Source organism: Cervus elaphus, chromosome 26 (genome assembly GCF_910594005.1).
Source record: "Cervus elaphus chromosome 26, mCerEla1.1, whole genome shotgun sequence".
NCBI classification, from domain to species: domain Eukaryota; kingdom Metazoa; phylum Chordata; class Mammalia; order Artiodactyla; family Cervidae; genus Cervus; species Cervus elaphus.
In genome coordinates, this window is record NC_057840.1 from 30,244,624 (window position 1) to 30,262,210 (window position 17,587).

General features: G+C 35.7%; 1 protein-coding gene across 1 annotated transcript in view; it reads left to right on the forward strand.

The window, feature by feature from the left end:
• ADGB (androglobin) overlaps positions 1-17,587 on the forward strand; it is a 178,598-nt gene that overhangs the window by 4,654 nt on the left and 156,357 nt on the right. The window contains exon 2 of the mRNA XM_043888501.1: positions 16,313-16,469. Within this exon, the coding sequence (XP_043744436.1) occupies positions 16,313-16,469 (157 nt within the window). The remainder of the gene's footprint in view (positions 1-16,312; positions 16,470-17,587) is intronic.

The window sequence follows — 17,587 nt, forward strand, 5'->3', positions numbered from 1 at the left end:
TCCAGATTCTTACAGATGATGAAATATCATTAGACCCCTTTTTTTAAAATGTATTTTATTGTAGGATAGTTGATTTACAATGTTGCATTAATTTTTGCTGTGAAGCAAAGTGATTCAGTTATACATATATATATTATTTTTCATTATGGTTTGTCATAGGGTATTGAATATAGTTAGACTTCTTTTCAAAACAAGGTGAAATATGTTTCAAAAGCTCAAGTTTTTCTATACTTACAGAAGTGTGCATTTAAATTTCATAGAATTCTCAAAAAAAGATCAACATATGTGTTTATACAAAACATTGAAAACAAGACTATTACAAGAGTGGAATTATGGTTAATACCATGAAAGCAACATAAAATAGAAGAATACATATCTTACTGAGGATTAAATTAAATGAATTATTGGTTATACCAAGTCCAAGAAAGAGCTGCTTAAATGAAACCATGCAATAGTGGTTGATAGATAATAGATAACCTATGCCTCTACCACCAGAAGTCAAAAAAGGAAAAAAAAAAAAAAAACGTGTGTGAGAACTAGAGAGAGAGAGAGAGAGAGATGGCTTTTATAGCTCTAGGTCTAGTCCTTACAGCTCCACAGAAAAGGGCAGAGAAGGAAGAGAAGGAGAGAAGAAAACAGCTCAAGATTCACAGTGAGTTTTATGGTTCCCAGGTCACTTCTGAGGACCTCACCAGCTAATGTCTTAAGGACTTGCAATTTAAAAGGTGACCTTTGGTGACAGGGGGCTTCCCTGGTAGCTCAGATGGTAAAAAATCTGCCTGCAATGAGGGGAGACCTGGGTTCGATTCCTGGATTGGGAAGATCCCCTGGAGGAGGACATGACAACTTACTCCAGTATTCTTGCCTGGAGAATCCCCATGGACAAGAGGAGCCTGGCGGGCTGCAATCCATAGTGTTGCAAAGAGTCAGACATGACTGAGCGTCTAAGCACAGCACAGAACTGGTGAGTGAACTTTTAGTTAAAATAGAAATCTGCTGTGGCAGCTTGGCCATAAAACCCTCTGACTCAGAATCAGAGACTCTGAGACCCAGAGAGAAGATGCCCTGTCAATTATCCCAGGGACACAGGGCAACACTCAGTTGGCACAGATTAGGGCACTATATACATATCTGTTGTATATTTTTAAAATATAAGTATCTCAGCTAAAAAGCCCTGCTCAATGAGGATAGGAATACCCCGTTAGTTTTAGTGGGGTCTGCCACTAGTTCTCCCTTTGAAATAATATTAATCTGAGCATTTGTTTAATAATTTGTTGAAATTTGACATGGGTTAACAATCATTTCTGGCAATGAACTTCTTTTTTTTAATCAACCAGTTTTTCAGTTTTTATTTTGTTTAGTTTTAGAGGAGAAATTGTTCCTTCTCGGTTTATACCATTATTAGAGGAGTAGAAGACGTTAGAATAAAAAAGATTTTAAATGTACAAACTCATGGAATTTGTACCTCACGGTTACCTAAAAACAAAGTCAAATTTGTACTTTGAAACTCACAGCACTGTTGCTATTGCTTCTAAATGAGCAAAGTAATGTTACCTCAATCAAAAGTGGTTATTGAAAAATATTTTAGTTGGCTTTACTATTATTTTGACATTTACAGGTAAAAGATTATTGAAATTAAGGAATTAAATAATCTATAAACCATTAATGTGAGATAAAAATGACTATAATATGTATCTAAGACATAAGAAATATAACTTTGGTATAATTTGTGTAATTTCATATAATTTATGTAATATGAAATATTGGATAGAAATAATACTAATATTTCTCTCTTTGACCCTTTGCCAATAAGACATGTATATGTTGTCAGAAGTATTCAACTAGGTGCTTTGAAATGTTATATTTTTTCCTAAGGTAGGTTCAGGCTAGCTAATTCCAGGGTCTAGGGCTATAGCCATGTTGATTTGTATGGTTTAATTAACATATGGTACATATTAAAAGTAAACTTTGTCTAGGAAGTGAATATATATATATATATATATATAATCATACTTTTTTTCTGGTGCCAAATATTTGGACCATAGTCCAAATATTTTGTGATTATTTTTATTTCATCCTTCTGACCTGATAAGTAGCAAAATTACATATTTTGCTTCAGTTAATGTGCCATTTCTGTTCCCATTTCTTTACCACTCAGTCTTAAGTTCAGGAGGAACCTGTGTCTAATTTAGTTATAAATTAATGTAAAAGGCTACTACAGTTCACCGAACCTTGTGGATACACAGGCAAAAGGAGAGGAAGCAGGAAGGATTATGTTCTGTTTTGCCAGCTTTTGCCCCAGGTCTGAGCCAGAAGCACAGTAAGAGTTTAACCAGGTGAGGTCACAGCCGAAGGTGAAGGCTATACTGTACAAAGTGCTCGCAGTTGTAATGAATTATCTATAAATTTGGGACACCGCACATGTTCGCTCCACCCTGGGTAAAAGTCTAGGAGGGGTTTGGGATTGCTCTGCACCACAGACAAGGAATGAGTTCAGGAAGAAAATAGTTGGAGTTGTTTAAAAGGGAAGGGAAAAAATAAGGCTAATTGGAGCCTGTGAGTGTACTAGGCCACGGGTACTATGGACCCGTCATTTCTCTCATGGATTTTGGCTAAAGTCATTAAGGACATTATTTCATGTATTTTCATACCACGTTTTGTCTTTTCTCTTTAAAATATCAGCTTTGCGGCTCAACCGTGTTAGATCCTGGAAAGTGGCAGAAGCTCGGGATCCTGGGGGCCTGTGTACACTGGGATCGAGCAGCAGGAGCAGCCCCCTCCGATTCTTTCTCTCCCTTTGTTTCTCCCCATCTCTCAGGAGGGCTCTCAGGAACACGTGTCCCTCCACCTAAATCTACCCTCTCTTATCCTTTCCCAGAGTTCTCCTTTCTCTCTGATCTGATGTTTTCTTTCTTCCACCCCCCAAATTAAGTCATTCTCCTATGGTCTTATTTTACTCTCTTCTCTTTCATCCCTTTTGATCATCTGAAACAATGATGATTAAAGATGACTGAATTAACGCCTGTGGTTCTTATCATGTAATTGAACTCAAGTTCAAGGGGACAGATCCACTTGGAAGTACTCTCTTACTCCATGTTAAATATGTCCAAGATGGAGGTCATCTTTGTCTCTCCCAAATGTGTAGATTTCCCCTGTTCATTTTAGAGAATCTTATTACCATCTTCTGTGTAACCTTGAATTTCAAGAGCAGTCATCTTTGACCTTCACCCACCTTTGCCCATCATGTGTAGTTGGTTTCCATATTATTTTGATTTTCCCTTTAAATTGTTTCTCTACCTTGGCTCAGCATTCATTCTGTGATGATTTTATTTACATACATCATGAAATAATTGCCACAATAAGTTTAGTGAACATCTGTCATCTCATGTAGATACAACAGTAAAGAATTTTAAAAAAATTTTCTTGTGATAAGAACTCTTAGGATTTATTCTTTTAACAACTTTCATATATATGATGTACAAGAGTATTAAGCATATTTATCATGTTGTACTTTATATCCTTAGTTCTCATTTATGACTGGAAGTTTATAACTTTAGGCTACCTTCATCCAATTCCACCTCCTCACTCCCATTTATGGTAGCTACAAATCTGACCTCTTTTTCTATGAGTTTTGTTTACTTCTTTGATTTTGAAGTATAATTGACTTGCAATACTCCATTAGGTCCTGGTATACAAAGTAGTGATTTGCTGTGTCTATATATTTCAAAATGATCACCATGATAAGTCTAGTTGCTGTCACCATACAAAGATATTATTGTTACATAATTATTGACTCTATTCCTTACACTGTACATTTCTTACCTTTGACTCATGTATTTTGTAATTGAAAGTTTGTACCTCAATCTCCCTCACCTATTTATTTTCATATACACACAAGTACAGGGTATTAAAAAAATAGATAAATGTTGAACTTTTAAAGTTAAATGTCCAATTAAATAATTTTCATCAAACCAAGTGAGTAAAAGTTGACATAACAATCTGGCTTTAACTATTTTTAATTAAACAATTTTTTAGAGGTTCCAATTTATTTCTTCACATATTTAATGTTTCTGAAGAATATGGCTCAGAATGCCCCTAATGCAAATTAAGTCAATTGTGTATTCTATTCATATTCTGATTTCTTCAGGGTATTACCTGATCCTGCTTAATAAGGCATGCTGATTGCACATTGCATAAATAAACTACCTCCCACTATGAATCAAATCATGTCTTTACCTTGAACAGCATGCTCGAAGAAAATAATAGCAAAATTCCACACTCACACATTATTGAACTTTTAACATTCTTACAGTGGAAGTAATCTAAATAAAACATATATAGGAGAATGTATCTGCTTGTATGTAAATAAGATACTGCTTCTTTTCAAACTTTTTTGTCTTAGAAGTCTCTAATGATTTTGTGTCAGCTAAAGTTTTCTTTGGTTTTCAACTCATGCATTAATATGTGTTTCATTATATTAAATAATCTTGTTAAGTGACCTAAGAATTTTTTAATCATTTTGTCATCTTTGCTAGGTAGGTGATTAACAAGTGCTTCTAAGTTTTAAAAAGTTGTTTTATTGACATTTTATTAATAACCAGATTATCAAATATATATTAATGCAAGTATGAACTATTTCTATTACATATAAGGACAGTTTTGACTTTTTCCCCAACTCCAAATTATACAAGGTTTAATTTGCCAGGAACAGTATACACGAAAGACAGAATATGTAGACAAAATATATTTTGTTGCATATGACTTGGCAGTCAAATATATCATAGAATCAAGATTTAATTTAATTATATATTATGACTCTAATAACAGGTAATATTGCTATCACAAAGTGATGTTTGGATTTTTCTGAATTTGCCTTTTAAAATCCCCAGGCTTTTCTTTTTATTTCTGTTTAAAAGACAGGTTTACTGATATAAATTTGACATGCAATAAATTGCATTGTATTTGACATACATATTTAAAGAATGCATTCTGCTAAATGTGGACATACATTCACACATATGAAAGCATCAACACAATCAAGATAATGAACAGATCTATGATTTGAAAAGCTTTCCTTGATCTCTTGGTGATTCCTTCCTTCTGTCCCTCCTTATCTTCAGTTCCAGGCAATCACTGTCCTATTTTCTGTCAATCAGTTTGCATTTTCAGGAGTTTTATATAAATGGAATTATAAAGCTCCTTTTGTGTAGCTTTTGTATGGCTTCTTTCACTCATCATAATTATTCTGATATTCATTCATGTTATTGGCAACAATTAGTGCAGAATTAATATTATTTCTTTCTTAAATATTTCGTAGACTTCTCCAGTGAAGCCATTTGGGTTTGGAGTTTTCTTTTTTTTTTATTTGTGGGAATATGTTTAATGCTAAATTCATTTTGTTAATAAATAAATACAGGGATACTCAACATCTCCAATCCAATCTATCTCCTTTTACAGGGTATTCGTAGTTTGTATTCTTTAAGAAACTGATCCATCTAAGTTTCATCTAAGTTATCAAATATATGGACATAACGTTGTTTGTAATATTTCTTTATTATCTTTTAAATGTCTGTGGGGTTGGTAGTAATGTCCCCCTTTCCATTTCTGATTGGTAGTTTGTATCTTCTCATATTCCTGATCAATCTGACTAGAGTTTAATCAATCAAAGAACTAGCTTTTTGATTTGCTGATTTTTCTTGATCATTTTGTTGTTTTCTGATTCTATTAACCTGCTCTCATTTTTTTTGTTAATTTATCTTAGATTTAACTTGCCTACTTCTTCCCCATTTCTTAAAGTGGAAATAGTACATTGTTCCAAGATTTGACTCTTCTCTAATGTAAATATTTTTTACTATAAATTTCCCCTATTGCTTTAGTGGCATCCTATACATTTTAATGTGTTATATTTTCATTTTTATTCAATCCAGATATTTTATAACTACCTTTTTGATTTCTTCTCTAACACATTGTTTAATCACAAACATTTTATCTACATTCCAAATATCTTCAAAATTTCCAGGTTTTTTGGCTAGAGATTTCTAATGTAATTTCCATTGTCCAGAGAACATACTTTGTATGACTTGAATTCTTTTAAATTTATTGAGACTTGTTTGATGCCTCAGATTATGATCTGATTTGACAAATAATATTTTCTTGAAAAGAATATGTGTCTGTTGTGATGAAGTGTTATATAAATGTCAATTAAGCCAATTTTGATGGATAGTATTCTATATTCTATATCTTCTACAGCCCTACTGATTTTTGATCAGTTTGTTCTATCAGATATTATGAATGATAGTTCTAATTTCCACTATATTTATGAATTTATCTTTTGATTCTTATAGGTCTATCTGATTTTGATTCATATATTAACAAAAGTTTAGGTTTATTACATCATCTCAATGAATTTTCTTTTTCTACCATCATGAAATTAAAATTTTGAATCCTGACAATATTCTCTGTTCTGAAATCTTTTTAAAGCATTTGTTTTTATTAATGTGAACATGTTCTTCCATCCCTTTATTATTTGTTTATACATATACAAAAGTATTTCTTATAGATATAGTAGGATGTTGATTTTTATCTAATCTTATAATCTGTCCCTTTTAATTTTGGTATCTAACTACTTACATTTAATGCAGTTACTAATATTGCTAAGTTGAAATCTGTTATGCCAACTAAAGTGGACATATGCCTCAGGTTTATTACTTAAATTCTACATTTTATTTTTAACTATTAAAGTGAGAAGTTTTAAAGCAGTATTTATAGGGATGCAAAGAAATAGAGGAAAACAATAGAATGGGAAAGACTACATATCTATTCAAGAAAATTAGAGATACCAATGGAATATTTCATGCAAAGATGGGCTCGCTAAAGGACAGAAATGGTATGGACTTAACAGAAGCAGAAGATATTAAGAAGAGGTGGCAAGAATACCCAGAAGAACTGTACAAAAAAGATCTTCACGACCCAGATAATCACGATGTATCATCACTCTCCTAGAGCCAGACATCCTGGAATGTGAAGTCAAGTGGGCCTTAGAAAGCATCACTAGAAACAAAGCTAGTGGAGGTAATGGAATTCCAGTTGAGCTATTTCAAATCCTAAAAGATGATACTGTGAAAGTGCCGTACTCAATATGTCAGCAAATTTGGAAAACTCAGCAATGGCCACAGGACTGGAAAAGGTCTGTTTTCATTCCAATCCCAAAGAAAGGCAATACCAAAGAATGCTCAAATTACTGCACAATTGCACTCATCTCACACACTAGTAAAGTAATGCTCAAAATTCTCCAAGTCAGGCTTCAGCAATACATGAACTGTGAACTTCCAGATGCTCAAGCTGGTTTTAGAAAAGACAGAGGAACCAGAGATCAAATTGCCAACATCCGCTGGATCATGGTAAAAGCAAGAGAGTTCCAGAAAAATATCTATTTCTGCTTTATTGACTATGCCAAAGCCTTTGACTGCATGGATCACAATAAACCGTGGAAAATTCTTCAAGAGATGGAAATACCAGACCACCTGACCTGCCTCTTGAGAAACCTGTATGCAGATCAGGAAGCAACAGTTAGAACTGGACATGGAACAACAGACTGGTTCCAAATAGGAAAAGGAGTACATCAAGGCTGTATATTGTCACCCTGCTTATTTAACTTACATGCAGTGTACATCATGAGAAACGCTGGGCTGGAAGAAGCACAAGCTGGAATCAAGATTGCCGGGAGAAATATCAATAACCTCAGATATGCAGATGACATCACCCTTATGGCAGAAAGTGAAGAAGAACTAAAGAGCCCCTTGATGAAAGTGAAAGAGGAGAGTGAAAAGTTGGCTTAAAGCTCAGCATTCAGAAAACTAAGATCATGGCATCCGGTCCCATCACTTTATGGCAATTAGATGGTGAAACAATGGAAACAATAGCTGACTTTATTTTGGGGGACTCCAAAATCACTGCAGATGGTGATTGCAGCCATGAAATTAAAAGACGCTTACTCCTTGGAAGGAAAGTTATGACCAACCGAGACAGCATATTAAAAAGCAGAGACATTACTTTGCCAACAAAGGTCCATCTAGTCAAGGCTATGGTTTTTCCAGTGGTCATGTATGGATATGAGAGTTGGACTATAAAGAAAGCTGAGCACCGAAGATTTGATGCTTTGGAAATATGGTGTTGGAGAAGACTCTTGAGAGTCTCTTGGACTGCAAGGAGATCCTACCAGTTCATCGTAAAGGAGATCATTCCTGGGTATTCATTGGAAGGACTGATGCTGAAGCTGAAACTCCAATACTTTGGCTACCTGATGTGAAGAGTTGACTCATTGGAAAAGACCCTGATGCTGGGAAAGATTGAGGGCAGGAGGAGAAGGGGACGACAGAGGATGAGATGATTGGATGGCATCACCAACTCAATGGACATGGGTTTGGGAAAACTCCGGGAGTTGGTGATGGACAGGGAGGCCTGGCGTGCTGCGATTCATGGGGTCGCAAAGAGTCGGACATGACTGAGCGACTGAACTGAAATGATAGAGATGTATCCACAAATAATGTATTGTAACTGTGAACAGAATTCTTTACTTTAAAATAAAATTCCAAATTGAGTATACTTGCCAGTGTATATTGCTTCCTAGGGGCACACTGGTGAAGAATCTGCCTGCAAATGCAGGAGACGCAAGAGACATGAGTTCGATCCCTGGGTCAGGAAGATCCCTGGAGGAGGAAATGACACCCCACTCCAGTATTCTTGCTTGGAAAATTCCATGGACAGAGGAGCCTGGTGCACTACAGTCCATTGGGTCACAAAGATATTATATTTTTTAAAATTGGCTTTTGATGTAATGGAGACATCATGATACAGAAGTCTTAATTGAAAGAATGCAACTTCCAGATATTATGAAGATTACCTCAAAAAAAGATATTCATAATTACATTGTGCTCACTTTTGAGTTGTATTGCAACTTCAGTCTTCCTTGAACTTCTTGTCTTTAACAGTGGTCTGTTATGAGTAAATGCTAAATAATATGTCTCTAAAAATAAAGCATTTTCTTGGTATAGTGGCCGAGTCACCAATAACTACAAATAAGGTTCAAGTGCCTCAACAAAATCCTTGATAGAGGCAGCCTGTCTACCTCGTGTTTCTCTCCCACCTGATTTCCCCTTGCCTTGTGCCACATGCTCATTCAGATACTCAAGAGTTCGTAATTCTCTAAACCCACACTGCTATTTCTTACGTCTGTCTTGTATGCTGTTTTCCTTTCACAGTGACGTCCTTTCTCCTTTTTCAATCTGGAAAATTTGTAGTTATCTTTCAAGACAGTTTAGATGCTATTTATTGCAGGAAGTTTCTCCTAATTGCCTCATATGGGGCACAGTACCCCTTCTTTACCACCTGTGAATACTTCCATCTCTGCACATACCACACTATTCTGAAATTTTCTGTTTACCTGCTTGCCTTACAAAATAAACTCAAGAACACAGATATGTATCTACATGTCTGTAACCCCATCATCTAGTGCTTGTTTTACAGCAGGTGTTCAACAAATGTGAGGTAAAAATAAGCGAACTGTAGGTTGAGATTCCTTTCTCATTCTGAAATAGTGTTTTTTTTCTAAAATGTTTTAGTCTCCAGTCATATTTGTTCATATGATCTTAGTTTTCAAAATTCTGTGTTCCCTATTTCCCTTTTGCCCCAAAGCATAGTGAGTTGTTCCCTAATGTCAGATCTACTCCTGTTCTCTTCCTAGTTTGGAAGTTTTATATTTTATTTCTTGAAATATCCCTTGCAATAGGCTGAATGTCTGTGTACCCCAAAATGCATCTGTTGAAACCCTTATCCCATTGTGATGGTGTTTGGAGCTGAGGCTTTGGGAAGTAATAAGGTCATAAGTGTGAAGCCGTCATGCTTGGGATTAGTGCCCTTATAAGAAGAAGCCAGAGAGTTATCTACCTCTTTGCTCCATATGAGGACACAATGAATAGTCAGTCATCTGTAAAACATAAGAAGGCTCTCATCAAAACCTGACCATGCTGGCACCATGATGTCAGACTTCCAGACTCCAGAACTGTGAAAAATATATTTCTATTGTTCATAAACCACTGATTCTATGGTATGATGTTATAGCAGCCCAAATTGACTAAGACATTCCTCAATTTGTTCCCGCCCCCCCCCCCCCCCACACACACACACACTGCATGGCATGTAGGATTTTAATTCCTCTACCAATGGAAGGCAGAGTCCTAACCACTGGACCTCCAGGGAAATTCCAACAATCCTTGTTCTTTTAAAATACACTCATTTTTAAGTATTTTCCTACAAAGTCCACAGTTAGTGTTATTCCTAAAGAAAATTCAAGCACACTGGTGTCTGTCAGAATTCCCTCCCTTTCCCATCTCTTTTATTTTGGATACTTTCAAAAGCATGAAGTCATTATCATCATTATTTGTCTATACGAAATAACTGTTTAGAATTTTACCAAAATGTTACAGTGATTCACTTATTTACCATTGCAAACTTGTATTCCACACTTTACTTCTAGATTCATGTCTATTTTCCTAAAGATAAATCCTTCATTACTTTTTTTGGGGGGAGGGGGAGAGAATCTGTTATGGTAAATTCACATATTAAAAATGTTTTTATCTAATTTAAAATAAATGTTTCTATTTCACTTTTGACTAAGAGCTTAATTGGGTCTTAATTCCAAGGTTGACAGTTATGTTACCTCAGCTTAGAAGACATTACTTCACTGCTTTATACCGTCTACTATTTGCTGTCAACTTGATTGTGATTTATTTTTAGGTAACTGCTCAATTGTTCAGATTTTCATTTTCAGCATTGGCCTATAATTTCCAGCTGATAAACCTAGATTACGAATTCCATCTCCTGACCTCTCACTTGTGGTTTGTTATTGGTTGATGTGCTTTTTCCAATCTGAAGACATGTCTTTCTCAATTCTGAGCATTTTTGAGCAGTAATATCATAAAATATTTCTCCTAAACACCCTCCCCTACCCCCCACCCTTTTAACCATTTCATCCTTCTGAGAATGATCTATCTACTTGTCATTTCACATTTTCTCTTTATCTATCTATGCAAGAACTTGATTTTTTTTAATTTTACCTTCTAAATCATTAGTCCTCTTCAGCTTTATTTAGTCTGCTCTTTCAATATCTGAAGTTTTCATTACTAAAACTTTCCAATGTCCATTTTTTATATTGGTCTTATTTTTTGTTTGCTTGTTTAGTATCTTCTTGTTCTCATTGTAAAGCAGAAACATTTCTTCCTTTTTCTCTTTGGTAATCCTAAATATATTCATTTTAAATATCTTTTAAATCTGCTACAGTATTTATCTTTCCTTGAGTGTGATTTCCTGACTGTTCTTTGAGTTTTAAGTTTGCTTCTTTCTTTTTTTGCTTTGTATTGTTCATATTTTGTAGATATTTTAAACTAATCCATGCTATTTTCTGCCATTAGGTTTGGATGGTTTTTAGGATGAGTCTCTTCCCACCATTCTGACATTCCACAGGGATGCTCTAGTGAAAAGGACAGGATAGTTGTTACATTATTAAACTAATTTCCATCAATTGGCAAGTAGCTGCTTTTCTGAACTCCCTGAAGAATATTTCTCTTTTCCGATCAGTGGGAGCATTTTTACAACACCCTTGCTTCCAGTCAAGTCTTACCATGGGGAGACTTTTCTCCCATGAATGAAGTGCTATTCCTGGTACCCCATTCAAAGAGGTAGAGAGCCACTCCATCCCCATTTTTTCCCTGTTGGCCAGCCTATTTCCTTGTGGAATCACAGGAAATTGATGTATTGCCTCTTACACCATAAACTGTAGGGGAGTTATTCCAGACTTAGTTCAAAGCTGGGAGCTCATGAATACCCTAGCCACTTGTGCCTGCATGTTCAGTTGCTCAGTCGTGTCCGATTCTTTGTAAGCTATGAGCTGTCGCCCACCAGGCTCCTCTGTCCATGGCATTCTCCAGGCAAGAATACTGGAGTGGGTTGTCATTTCCTCCTCCAGGGGATCTTCCTGACCCAGAGATTGAACCCATGTCTTCTGCATTGGCAGACATGTTCTTTACCACTGAGCCACCAAGGAAGCCCACTCTAGCCACTTGCTCATTCAAGAAGCCTATTTCTGGTCTCCTGACATTTGCAGTGTGAATTCAGCTTTTTTTCCAAAATAAACTTTTAAGCTTACTCAATTCCAGTTCCCAGTACTTGCTTGTGGATTACACTATTCCAGCCCTCAAACCACCACTAGAAGTTCTTTCTGTAATTAGTCCATTAACTTTTTTAAAAAATTTGAGATATGACTGACATATAATATTATATTAGTTTCAGCTATGAACATCATGGTTTGATATTTGTATACATTGTGAATGATCACCACAATAAGTCTAGTTAACATGTCACAGTACATAGTTGTACATATTTTTCCTTGTGATGTGAATTTTTCAGATCTACTTTGTTAGTAACTTTCAAAGCTACAGCAGTGTATTATTAACTACAGTCACTATGTTAATCATTACATGGTCGTGACATTTACTTTGTCTAGAAAGTTTGCATATTTTGATCATTTACATCCATTTTGCCCGTCCCTCACGCTCTGCCTCTAGCAACCAGCCACTCACATTTTTAATAACTTTCAATCGTGATGAATTCATTTTAGTAATGAAATATACAATTATTTTAACACCTTTGTATGTGTTGCCCACTTTATGTATCATTTTCATGTCAGATGTCTGACTTGGTCCTCTGTTGTAAATTTGCTTCTTTTGTGTTTGCTCTCTTTTCCCCAGGAGAACCTTTACATTTTGTATATCTGCTCTGGAAACCAGTCCCTCACCTGGCTTTCTAGAATTTTCTTCCCTCTAAACATTGGTTTCCTTTGGAATATCATTTGGCATTTGGAATATATACGGGTCCCAAAGAGTTGAACATGACTGAGTGTCTGAGCATATTTTATACTATAAACAATCCTTGTTGACTTTTGCTAATTTATTTTTTAAAACAATAAATTTCCACAGATATGTTTTGTTTATAAATTGGGGGCCTCTCATAAAAGGGTCAGGATGGTTCACTTATCTCAATAGCATATTTAGATTAACTGTGTAGAAGAAAGTGTTTAGTCATATAACTAGAGAAAATACTTACCTTCAAAATCTTTTATACAACTTGTAATTCTAATGAATTAAATCATTTACTAGTACTGGGTATATTGCTATATGAATAGAGTAACTCTGCATATACCCTTGATTTTTTCAGGGGCAGGTCTGATTTCTTTGCACGCTACAATTTTTTAAAAATTTATTTACCAAAAGTACGAGTTCCTAAATCCTCAAAAGTCCTGGGTTACTTTTGTGTTTAAGGATTATCTTATTCTCAGAAATGATGAAATCAGGAATAATGGGCTTTGAATATTTTAAAGGATCCCAACTATGCTGGCACAGTAGGTACATTCTGGCAATGATATTCAAAGGCACATAATGTGCTGAGAGTTTCCAAAGCAACAATTGTACGCAATCATTCGAAGTCTATGGTACATTTGACATTGGGCTGTATTTGACCACTACTTGTATTGTGTGTTTAGCACAATAGGGGAGCTACTGAGCTAGTATAAAATGTCTCTAATGAGATTCTTTCTAAGTGATCTTTAATATAGATGGAAATAAATTTGGCATGTTACAAGGAAAGTAGGCCAATTAGTGATAAGGCTTAACAGCTTAAGGGAAGGAGCTAGTATATATTTACTTACACTTGACAGAATGAAGAGGAAAGCAAAACATCATCTCAAAAGAACCTTTATTTTTTTTAATTAAATCTTCCTTTTACAAAATGAGTTTTTAGGGTTTTTGAACTTCCTAAATGAGGTAATTTTACCACGGTTTTAATGGATAAAAAACTGCTAATTTCTTTTTATCTGTAAAGTTGTATCAACATTGAGTAAAACAGAGGTATAATAATACACTAATTTATACCTTGATTTTTTTAAATTAATATTGTGAAAAATTGCCCCTTTTCCCTGATAACTATCATAGTCATCCTTTTCATATTTTCCTTACATGCTACTTAGAACCACCCCTTTACAACATATGTATTATCAGACTTTCTTTTCCAGCAAGATGGTGGATTCCAATTTGTAAAAATAATAACATCTGGAAACACATACATAAAGAAATAAAAATGTTCAGGATCCAGAAATAAGAAGGGAACTGAAAGTCAGGATGACAGCTGGATTGCCAGGGAAATCTTACCAGTTTATGAAAGTGGAAACTTTTATTTAAAAAGATGTAGGGTAAGATCTTGATCCCCAGAGGAAAGGAAATGCTCTCACCTTAGATAAAGGCATGGCTTTCCAGTTTAATCCTCTGTAAAAAGGTGAATGAGAAAATCCACCCAAGCACAGAGAAACTGATCTAGAGAACTAGTACTGATTACTAACTTTAACATAAAGAATGGGTTCATCTGCATCATCCCAAATTGCAGACGGCGACTGCAGCCGTGACATTAAAAGACGCTTGCTCCTTTGGAGAAAACCTATGACAAAACTAGGTAGTTTATTAAAAAGCAGAGATATCACTTTGCTGACAAAGGTCTGTCTAGTCAAAACTATGGTTTTTCCAGTAGTCATGTACAGATGTGAGAGTTGGACCATAAAGAAGGCTGAATGCCAAGGAATTGATGCTTTCAAATTGCTGTGCTGGGGAAGACTCTTGAGAGTCCCTTGGATTGCAAGGAGATCAAACCAGTTAATCCTAAAGGAAATCAGTCCTGAATACTCATTGGAAGGACTGATGCTGAAGCTAAAGCTCCAATACTCTGGCCACCTTATGTGAAGAGCCGGCTCACTGGAAAAAAACCCTAATGCTGGGAAAGATTGAGGGCAAGATGAGAAGTGGGCAATGGAGTATGAGATGGTTGGATGGCATCATCAACTCAATGGACATGAGGCTGAGAAAACTCCAGGAGACAGGACAGGGAAGCCTGGTGTGCTGCAGTCCATGGGGGTGCAGAGTTGGATATGACTTATCGACTGAACAACAACCACACTTCCTGACTGCTTTTCTCCGTTTTCTGTTTTTTCTTCTTCTCTTTGTACATGGAGTACAAGGGCAGGGATACAGCTGCAGTAATTGATAGAATATTGGTTATCCTAAGGAAATGATAAGGTGTGCAAAGATTTGGTAAAAGGGCAGCCATCACAGTCTTGCTTATAATTGGGAATAATTTAAAAATTAAAAGCCTCAAATTTCCAAATAAAGTTAAATGAAAGACAATGTATCATACAATGGAATATTATGCAATCATTAAATTAGTATTTAGATATGTAAACACTTATTTGCATGGAAACTATCAACAGTATACTGATAAGTGGAAAAAAGCAATCTATAAAAGAGAACATGATGAATAATGTCATTTTTAAAGAAAGATGTATATCCTTGTACATTAATCTGAGGGGATGAATACTTTTTAATGATGTGGTTTCTAGAATGATGTGAGTATGCTTTTCTTATTTATCTGATTTGTGTTTCTAAATTTTCCTTTAAAATGATGACCATAGTGGACTTTTTATGTTGGGAAAAATCCAAATTATAGTTGCACTCTTCTTCAGAAAGCTATTACCATAACTAATGTATTACTATTATACAAGTAAAGGATTTTTTGGGGGTGTGAATTATATATAAAAATTCCCTGATGGCTCAGTCAATAAAGAATCTGCCTGCCAATGCAGGAGACCTGGGTTCAATCCCTGGGTTGGGAAGCTTACCTGGAGAAGGAAATGGCAACCCACTCCAGTATTCTTGCCTGGGAAATCCCATGGACAGAGGAGCCTGGTGGGCTATAGTCCATGGGGTTGCAAGAGTCAGACATGACTTAGCAACTAAACCATCACCATTCCCCTTCATTGTTGTTCCCCTTCTATGTTGATGATGAATGTCCTGCCTCAGAAAGTAAAGACTTGTTGTTCAGTTGCTAAGTTGTATCTGACTCTGCAACCCCATGGACTGCAGCACACCAGGCTCCCCTGTCCTTCTCTGTCTCCTAGAGTTTGCTCAAATTCATGTTCATTGAGTCAGTGATGCTATAGAGGAGCTAATGCTCAAAATTTGCTTACAGAATAATCTCTTTGTGGTATTTCAGTCTTTAAACCCTTAACATGTGGAAGTTGTCTATCTACAGGTATGACTGTATTGAGAAATATGTTTGTTTTGTTTGCCAAGAAGATAATTAAATTTATTTCATGAAATTATCTAGTATTTTAACCTCAGAGATTTGAATCCAAACCACCTCCCCTCTCTGTCCCTAGTCAGTACCCTTTTGGCAGTAATGTACAACCGTCTGAACAAAAGAAGGGGAAATTTCCGATCTGGCCAGAATGGAGCGAAGCTGACATCAATGCCGAGAAGTGGGATGCGGGGAAAGGAGCAAAAGAAAAGGACAAGATGGGGAAGAGCCCTGTACTTGTGAGTAGGCTTGAATGTGGCTGGACTTCAGTTTGGTTTTTGGTTGTAAGTGGAATAGGACTTGGTAACATGTGCACGTGCTCACTCTTCTCCACAACCTCAATTAAAAAGAGAAATCTTGTCTTTGTCCACCTTGACTCCCCTCATCCTACCTTGTCTCTCCAGGTCTTTAGTCCTGAGCTTTGGTGAATTGCATTTAAGGAAATGGGAGAAGAGGAATGACCAAAAATTCATAAGAATGAAAGGGATAGAATAAGCTAGCTAATAGATTTCGAGAGACTTCGGAACCAGGTATTTAGAGATGTTGGTTTAGGAAATGAGAAGCCCCCATGAAATTGTGAGCTGTTATTTAGAGATTATAGGGAAGATAAATTTTTAAGAGATGTTACGAGGTAAGAATTGAATCCCCCTTATATCTGTACCCCAAGATATTCCGGTAAAAATCTCAGTCACTCTTCATTTACCTGTGAATTTTTTAAAATGTGGATCATTTTTAAAGTCTTTACTGATTTTGTTTCAGTATTGATTCTGTTTTATTTTTTGCTTTTTTTGTTTTTTGGCCATGAGATGTGGGATCTTAGCTCCCCAACCAGAGATTGAACCTGTACCCCGTGCATTAGAAGGCAGTGTCTTAACCCCTGACCACCAGTAAAGTTCCTACCTGTGGCTTTTAAACATGGTGTGTCCCTGAGATTGGATCTGAGAATTGGGTTACTACATTTTCCAGTTAAATCGCTTACTTAAAAATATTTATTGCTTGTAGACTTTTGGATAGCAGCCATCCTGACTGGCATGTAATGGTACCTCATTGTGGTTTTGATTTGCATTTCTCTGATAATGAGTGATGTTGAGCATCTTTTCATGTGTTTGTTAGCCATCTGTATGTCTTCTTTGGAGAAATGTCTGTTTAGATCTTTGGCCCATTTTTTGATTGATCAAAACCCACTACAATATTGTAAAGTAATTAGCCTCCAACTAATAAAAATAAATGGGGGAAAAAAAGATCCCATACACTGAAAAAAAAATAAAAGAAAATAAGGTAAAGATATCAAAAAATATATATTTATTTCTAAAATCCTCTTTGTAGAAAGTACTAGTCTGGGTTTCATTTTAAATAT